Source organism: Trachurus japonicus, chromosome 11 (assembly GCF_045865225.1).
Source record: "Trachurus japonicus isolate A0001 chromosome 11, Traja_1.0".
Taxonomy (NCBI): Eukaryota; Metazoa; Chordata; class Actinopteri; order Carangiformes; family Carangidae; genus Trachurus; species Trachurus japonicus.
This window is the reverse complement of record NC_140917.1, coordinates 27,124,117-27,132,580: the sequence shown is the minus strand read 5'-3', so window position 1 is coordinate 27,132,580 and position 8,464 is coordinate 27,124,117. Positions and strand designations below refer to the sequence as shown.

Below are 8,464 nucleotides of genomic sequence, written 5' to 3'. Positions count from 1 at the left end.
GTCAAGTTGGATGATGTTCATATTGAGAAAAGAGATGATGGTAGATTAGATCAATTAGAATAAGAGTTGTAAAATGACACCAGGCTATAGTAGCGCTCTGTTTTTACATTTTTAAAATAAACTAAACAATAATAAATGCAGCCTGAACTTAGTCCTATTTATGAATGTACAAGCTCTTTCGAAATATAAGCCTTGATGATTTCTTATCAAAGGCGAGTCTGGGTAAAGGCTGTGGGTATAGAGGAGGGGGGGTTGGGATGGGGTGGCGGTACAAGCGCAATGGACATAATAAGTGATGAGATGCGTCTTGTTAGGAAACATCACATGTTTGTGCGCTCAGCGGCCCCCAGATTAAATTAGAGAGCATCAGGACAGAGAGGGGAAGGGACTGGGACAAGCTGGACGAGCAGAGAGTGGGACAAGAGCTCTGTCGGTGCAGGGACACGCTGGGTTTTGGGGAGAGGCTACTTTATTTTTATTTGTTTGTTTTCGGGGGGCGCACTGTTCACACTTTGTCTTTCTAGTTTCCTGCTAACCGGTGGAGATGGAAGCCCTGACATTATATGTTTTTCTTTTGGCTTGTGTCTGCTCCCTGTATCAAGCTGATGGACGCAGAAGTAAGTACTGCTTTACAATTATAATATAAACTACAGCGGACCTGATATAATAGGTATAATAGGAAATATTAAATCCAGACTTGTATAAATCCAAATTTTGCTCCAATTTAAATATTCCCGCTGAACCTCGTGCGTTTTCTTACTAAAATAGGATTATATGATGTGGCATTATTGTCATTATTATTATTATTATTATTATTATTAATAAGTGTGCTATAAATTGACTTTTGGTGCTGGATGTTTTGCTCAGAGTTGATGTGTCACCTGTTCTGTCACCAGCTCTGTGCAGTCAGAGTCCCATGAGTTTAATTAAGGCGCGTGCCCTGGCTCTGCGTCTTCCTGCGGTTACACGGACACACAGCAGAAGACACTCAGGAAAATCTAGAAAAATGATCCACACGGAGGAAAAGATTTTACACTCTTCAAGAGAAAACGTCAAACTCTTCAAACGACACGTTTCCTCCCTCATGACTTCATATTTGATTCAAAGGAAATAAGAATCAATCCTCGGGTTATTCAAATAAGATATTTTTATTACAATGTAATCATTAATAAAGAAACGTTAAACCACATATTCTGTGCCCTATAGGTGTGTCTCGTGACATGCCGTAATTACCAGCAGATGTCTGTTTACACACAGCTGATCCGACTGTTTCCTTTAATCGAATTATGGCCGGAATTTGTTTTTCTTTTTCTTTTTTTTTCGTCTGTCATCCATATTTGATCGTTAAAGACGAGTTGCGTCTCAATTAAGGGGGAAGCAGAGGTCATGAGTTAGTGAGTTAATTCACAGATTAAAGGAATTTCATAGGATCAGATTAATTTTTTGACTAAGATAATGAATGTAGCTATAGAAAGCCAAGGCCAGGCGGTATGTGCTCAGCATGAAGGTTATTATCACCTCCCTCACTCAGTGATAAAAGGTTGTTACAGCTCCTTTTCATTTCCTTTTTTTCTTTTTCTTTTTTACCTCTCATCTCCAGTGATGGATGTATTGCCTGTATCCATCATCTTTTTATTCAAATTGGGCTTTTATGGAAATATTTGATTTAAACAGTATTATCTAAGAGAAATCTGATGTCACTTTTACTGTTTGACTTGAGATTTGAAATAAAAGTCTTTATGCCTCCTGAAAAGATTTCATTTCAGAAGGGTTTCATAGATCTATTGGTTTTTGGTTTTTCTGCACTTGTATGAAGAAGACACAAGGGGCTACAGCAGAAATTTAACATAATATGATAAAAGATAAATAAAATTTCATTAGAAGGACAAGGATTTGACCACATGAGATTATTAGTGACATTTGCTAAATAAAACTGCTGTGAATTACTTTTGATTATGATAATGAAGAAGATAGGATTTTCTTCCAAAAGTAAGTAAAAGAAAAGCTCCAGTATTTGTATTTTTTGAGGATTCTGGACAATCCTGGATTTCAGTTTTTCCCAGGGATCATCAGGGCCTTTTTTTTTTTTTTTTTTTTTTACAAGGTCTCTGAGTCTTAAACTGTGCTCTGGTCTCTCTCTCTCCAGCGTACGGTGACATGTTCCCCCACAAGCATGCCCTGGGAAAGTTCCCTTTTCCAATTCCACCGATCCCTGGCTGGGGTCCTGACACCAACCCGTGGGATGATTACCTCTACCCTCCACTAACCCCCCCTAAGCCAAAGGAGCTCACGCACCGAAAAGGTGACTAGGGTCATTTTGTTTTCCTGTCAAACGTCCACTATTGTGCTTTCAGTTGTTAACCCAGAACACACAACTCTGCAGGTAAACCCAAGGTTCGTCTGACCAGTGACGGTCCGGCTCTAAACGGCTCCTGCATCTCCTTCACTGCCAAGCTGGAGTACCCACCCTGCCAGAAGGAGGACGCCAGTGGGAACTTGGTCTGGGATGAGCACTGCGAGGACGGTACGGAGCTGGAGGCCTCAGGTGCTGCCAAGATGCCAGGCCAGGCCACGCCCCCACACAAAACACAAAACATCACACACACACACCAAATACATATATCAAACAAAAACACTTTCACAAAAGCTAAGCAATTAAAAAAAAAAAGGTTGAAGCTGTTACTCTTGGTCACTTTGGGGCAGTAGAGACATTTGTTACCAAATTACCTTAAAAAGTCGACATGGTGAACATTAGCAAACAGTTGGCTTTTTTTTACACATCCAGCAGATGAGAAAACAAAAACTGGAGTTTTGTTATTGACCATCCAACAAATTTTTTTCCAAGCTTCACACACTTTTTAACTCTTGATCTCCTGGCACTGGAACTAAGACATAAAGTTGCAGCCTTTGAATCCAAAACAGTGAGCTGATCGAGGCTAAATTGGTCTCTTGAGCTGAGGGGAAGGACAACATTGGGAAAGAATTTGTCACTAAGAGTAACCGCTTTAACATTACATGGACTCAATTGGGATAAAAAAAGAAAAGAAAGAATCATATTGAAATACAACACAACCTTTACTTAACTCTCTTCTCCTCTGTGCAGCCAATGGACAGCTTCGTTCAGGCTACGTGTACAACTGGACCTCTTGGTTGGATGACTACGGCTTTGGGAAGTGTATCGACATGAAAAAGTGCAACGTGTTCCCTGATGGGAAACCGTTCCCTCAGAGCAACGACTGGAGACGCAAGAGCTACGTCTACGTGTGGCACACGATGGGTGAGACCGACGCACAAGGTTCACAGATCTACACACACGCAGGAACACAATAAGAAACAGTTTTTTTTATCTTTGTTGTGCTCTCGGTTTGTTCTAGGTCAGTACTATGAGACGTGTGATGGCTCATCCTCCAGTGTGACCATCAACACCACCACCATCCCAGTGGGGGCTGAGGTCATGGAGGTCATGGTCTACAGGAAACGGGAGCGTAGGAAGTACAGTCCCCTCACCACCGACAACGCAGTCTTCTACGTCACAGGTGAGAGACAAATTTCACACACTCAGCTTTTTGTTTCAGAAACCCCAGAGACTGAATTATTTATCACTTCCCCTTTAGATAAGATCCCGGTGGCGGTCAACATCTCCCAGAAGGCTTCGGTCAATGAGTCAAAGGACGTTTTCTTCCGCGGTGAGGACGTGGTCTTCAAAGTCCAGCTCCATGACCCCAGTGGCTACCTCAAAACCGCCGCCTCCATCGACTACATCTGGGACTTCAGAGACGGCAACCAGCTGGTGACCCACCGCGAGGTGACCACACACGCCTACAGCTCGCTGGGGACCATGAGTGTGAAGCTGGTGGTGGAGGCAGCGTTCCCCGTGGAGTGTCCACCAGCCGCCGCCACCTCCACTCCCAAGAGCTTCACGCCGCCGCCGCCTCACACAGGTGCAAAGAAACTCTACAAGCATTTTGAGAAGATTATTAACAATTTTTTTTCTGCTTTCACCATCTTCATCTTAGTTTCACTTTTTAATGCCTTTAATACCAAAGGAGGGTGCAAAAGAACTCCACAGTGGTTAAAGTTAAAGAAACATTTCATCATTTTTAGGGTCTATGTTGACTTTTTAGCCAACAGTAACCTGAGAATTTAACACTCGGGTTTCTACCAAGGGGGGAGTTGTGGGTTCTACAAGTGATGACCACTTCCGCGTTCAAAAAGCTGCAGTACCCCGGTGGCCTCTGGGGGCTGGTACCAAAAGTGAGCAACTCTCCATTGACCCCTATGTTAAAATAGAAACTTTACAGCTTAAAAAAACATGTTTACAGCCTGGTACATGTTATTTTTTTGGTCTCTACCGATAGTTTCCACCTCCGTGAACACTGTGGGTGTGTGTGTGTGTGGGGGGGGTTGTACCACAACCGTTTTAGTGTTGTTTAGGCTACAAATTGGTACATAAATGGGGGACGTGGTTACGTTGAGTGACAGGTTCGCAGACAGTTACCGGCTGTTAATTGGTTGCTTCGAGTTCAGTGGGCGGGTTCTCGGCCAGCAAACCGCCGCACCTCTCCAAATATGGAAAGTAGACTCCCACTAAAATCCAAGATGGCGCAGTTCAAATGTCCGTAGTAGCGGCACAAAACAGACTCCCCCAAACCAATGGGTGACCTCGCGGGTGCTACGTCCATTCTTTAACCAGTTGTGTTAAATTGGTGGTGAGGGTGAATGAACGCTCTTCAAACCTGGAATCAAGAGTTTTCTGGAGGCGTTAAGGCACAAACCATGAATTGCAGCTTCCCTGCTTAGTGTCTGGTACTTTTTCTCTGTCTCTCTCTGCTGCTACATAACTTGTCCTTCATTATGAGCCGGAGACAAATAAATCCGGGACTTTCCCACCATTTAACACTTTGAAGTTGGATTACAGTGCACAGATGCGTCTTACATACAATATGTTCCTGTCTGTCCTCCTCCAGAGGCTCCTACACCTCCACCCCGGACTCATGCTGTTACTGTCAAGATGGAGACTACACGAGGTGAGGTTCCACAACCCACAATTTTCTTTTGTTTATTTATGTGTGAGACAGAGCGTAAAGGGGCTCATTCATCTTTAATAAAGAGTCAGTATCTTCATAAACACACACATGCTATGTACAGTGAGTCCAACTCTTGCCCCTTGTTTCCTGGTTCAGCACCAGCCACCACCAGCCGACCCATCCCCCACTCCTCCCCCAGTACCACAACAGGGTTGCCCACCACAGAGCCCCTGCCGCCTACCGTCGCCAGTGACACCCCAGAGGTCATCCCCACCATCCTGGCCGGGCTCCGCAGACGACGCCTCAACAGCAACGGGTGTTTCCGCTACGCCTACGGAACCTTCAGTGGGAACATCACCATTGTCGGTAGGTGGGAGGCTGCGGTTTGGTCTTCACCATGACAACCTGATGATGTCTGTTTGCCAGTTGGTCCAACGCCACTGTGGTCCAAACTGAAAAATCTTAAAGGGATAGTTCACCCAAAACTCAAATTGCACTCGTTATCTACTCACCCTCATGTGGACTAAGGGCTGGGAGAAGTTTCAGAGTCCTCCGTGGCTTCTCTGAGTTACAGGGGGTCTTGGCGTAGCAGTGCATGTCCATATAACGGTTACAAATGGATACCACTTTTCTTTGTAACAAAAAGACACACCAAAAAACATCCAAATACCTCCATGCTGCTCGTATGTAATGTCCGTCTTGTATTGAAGCCCCGAATCCTGGTCCGTCCGGGTCCGTCCTCTTCCTGGTCTTCAATACAAGACGGACATTACATACGAGCAGCATGGAGGTATTTGGATGTTTTTTGGTGTGTCTTTTTGTTACGAAGACAGTTGGTATCCATTTGCAACCGTTATATGGACATGCACTGCTACGCTGAGACCCCCTGTAGCTCAGAGAAGCCACAGAGGACTCTGAAACTTCTCCCAGCCCTTAGTCCACATGAGGGTGAGTAGATAACGAGTGCAATTTGAATTTTGGGTGAACTATCCCTTACTATCCTAAGTACAGGACGGCGGGTTTGTACTGAACTGCAGTAACTCTTCTGATCTGCTGAGCTTTCGTCTTGTGTTTCATCAGCTCAAATTTTAAATGTGTCCAGCAGTTTTATGAACTAAAGGAAAATTCAGATCTAATGACACCCTGTGTTGTTGTTGTTGTTTTGCAATTAGTTTACAAAACTTAACTTTCATAATTGTTGTCATCCTGGATCAAAAATGACCAGTTGATTGTTTATGAAACGGTATACAATTGTTATCCAACCATCATTACAAGAAATTTCCACTTTGTTTCAGACTCTTATAGGCCTCATTAACATCAAAACATACAGAATTTTTGGGTTAAAAAAAAAGGATTTGAAATGACAGATATATTACATTGTTGAAAACACAAGTTGATGAACTATGATTAATTCAATAGTGTGACCTATTGCCCCATTGCAGGGAAGACTACAGATGCTATTAATTTGAATAAAACTCCGGAAAAAAAAAGATTATTTTTGCATAACAAGGTGTGGTGAGGAACCATCCTTGTTATTTTTGGACAACTACATGAATAAAACAAACACATATCTGAATCTAATATTAAAACCTCTGGCTTAAAGAGAGCTACTAATATGGCTGGAGACCATGAGAGACAGGATGAGGATTGAGGTTACTGTTTTTATACAGTTCAGAATTAAAAGAAAACCCAATCCCCTTTTTTCATTTCAAATATAAACAAAAGAAATAAAAAATTATAGCAAACTTTGTCTTCCTTGTTGAATCCCATACTGATTTTTGTAGAATAAAAGAGAACAACGTAAGGATTATAAATTGTTGATCCCTATTGTTATAGGAATAAACACACACACAGCATCCTCCACTAAGAACCTTTGACCTTCATCATTTTAATATTATGAAAACATGATTACACATCTAAAACCAACTGCATTAATCTGTTCCCTACAGAGCCCAAGCACCCGGTCAGCAGCCAAGCAAACAGTCGCATTGTGGACGTGTCGGCTGCCAGAGTGACCAAAACTGACATCAGCTTCCTGGTCAAATGTCTGGGCAGGTGAGACTCTGTGATCAGTGTGGTTGAATGTTAACAGGCTACGTTTGTGTTATTTGTTTTTTCCCCCCACTGAATGGGTGAAGTCCATTATTATTTGATCTTTTGCTAGTATAGATAAATCAATACAGAAACTGAAACTTCTCTTGATTAGTTTAATGTTTACGATCTACAGATTTGTGGTGATTCAAAGAAAGTTATCATCAAAGCTTTCATAGATAAACCAAAAATTAGTGACTTAAGATAATCTGGTCAAGCCATTACACAATTCAAAGGACTTTAATAGTATTACTGTCTCGTAATTTAATTTAACATGTATTGTATCACTATCGGTTTATTTATGGTACACTCTCTTAAAGAAAAAAAAACTGTTTCAGTGATTTCATCCTTTCATCCCTCCTTCTCAGCATCCCCACTTCAGCCTGCACCATTGTGTCAGACCCCAGCTGCACTCAGGTGCGCAACATCATGTGCGATGATGTGCCGCCATCGTCGGCGTGCGAGGTGCATCTGACGCGGACGTTTCTGGAGCCCGGCACCTACTGCGTCAACATCACCCTGGAGGACTCCAGCAGCCTGGCCCTCGCCAGCACCACCGTCACCATCAACAAGTCCCAGGACCCCCCTGGTGAGTCACACACACAATGTGCAGTGTGTTTTTACACCCCACACATGTTCAGAAATAATTTAATTTACATTTTTTTGGTCTGTGGCTGCATCTGTCCTGCAGTGGCCAAGACTTCTCACACTGCAGAGGTGGTCCTGTCATCCAGCGCTGTGCTTGTGGCCGTCTTTGCATTGATCGCCTATCTAGTCTACAGGTGAGTGGTCATGTAATGAAGGAGCATACACTGTAATATAAACATAAACATCATTTATACCCAAGTAAAGTTTGGGCCTCCACATCCACAGTGTCCTTATCAATATGTGGTTATAATCTGACCCTCCCCCCTCTCCCCTCTCCCAGGCGCTACAAGGTGTACCGGCCCATCCGCAGGTCACTGGTGGAGGACGCCTGCGGCCACACTGTGGCTGGAGGTCCTATGGTCCGCCTGAGGGAGGCACTCTTCCCCTCCACTGAGGAGAGCCGTCACCTGCTGACAGAGCGACGCCCCCTGTAGGCCTTACAGAGCCACGCCAAAGGGCCTCTGCCCAGAAGAAGCATCACGACTGCCCCGTGAGGATCCAAGTAAAAATGTAATCATGAAAAAGTCAAGAGAGCATGATGGTGTCTGTGGAGAAGTTTTAATAAATAATACTCATGTCTTATTTTTTGTCTTAATTTAGTTGCTACATCAAAAGGCTAATGTTACAGCAGTATGTGATTGGTAGATAATTAACTAAGAGGCTGATGAATGTCTGGCTGCTCTTTTTAATCTCAGTGT

General features: G+C 43.4%; 1 protein-coding gene across 2 annotated transcripts; it reads left to right on the top strand.

Annotated features, from left to right (window-relative positions):
• Nucleotides 1-378: 378 nt before the first annotated feature.
• On the top strand, nucleotides 379-8,240 carry gpnmb (glycoprotein (transmembrane) nmb). 2 transcript variants are annotated; one of them, XM_085792109.1, is made up of 12 exons: nucleotides 379-617; nucleotides 2,147-2,302; nucleotides 2,384-2,524; nucleotides 3,104-3,277; nucleotides 3,375-3,536; nucleotides 3,615-3,941; nucleotides 4,968-5,027; nucleotides 5,184-5,393; nucleotides 6,977-7,082; nucleotides 7,487-7,707; nucleotides 7,810-7,900; nucleotides 8,047-8,240. In XM_085792109.1, exons 1-12 carry the CDS (start codon nucleotides 545-547, stop codon nucleotides 8,198-8,200), a joined length of 1,875 nt encoding a protein of 624 aa, XP_085648235.1. In that variant the 5' UTR covers nucleotides 379-544; the 3' UTR covers nucleotides 8,201-8,240. The 2 variants fall into 2 exon arrangements, with proteins under 2 accessions (XP_085648235.1, XP_085648234.1); XM_085792108.1 differs by having other exon boundaries at nucleotides 2,384-2,545.
• Nucleotides 8,241-8,464: the final 224 nt, after the last annotated feature.

Bases quoted from the DNA above. Each gene is read 5' to 3' on its own strand.
- gpnmb (XM_085792108.1), top strand. From the start codon at position 545: ATGGAAGCCCTGACATTATATGTTTTTCTTTTGGCTTGTGTCTGCTCC. The intron at 5,028-5,183 runs GTGAGGTTCCAC...TTCCTGGTTCAG, and splicing joins CAAGATGGAGACTACACGAG to CACCAGCCACCACCAGCCGA. The intron at 7,083-7,486 runs GTGAGACTCTGT...CCTCCTTCTCAG, and splicing joins CTGGTCAAATGTCTGGGCAG to CATCCCCACTTCAGCCTGCA.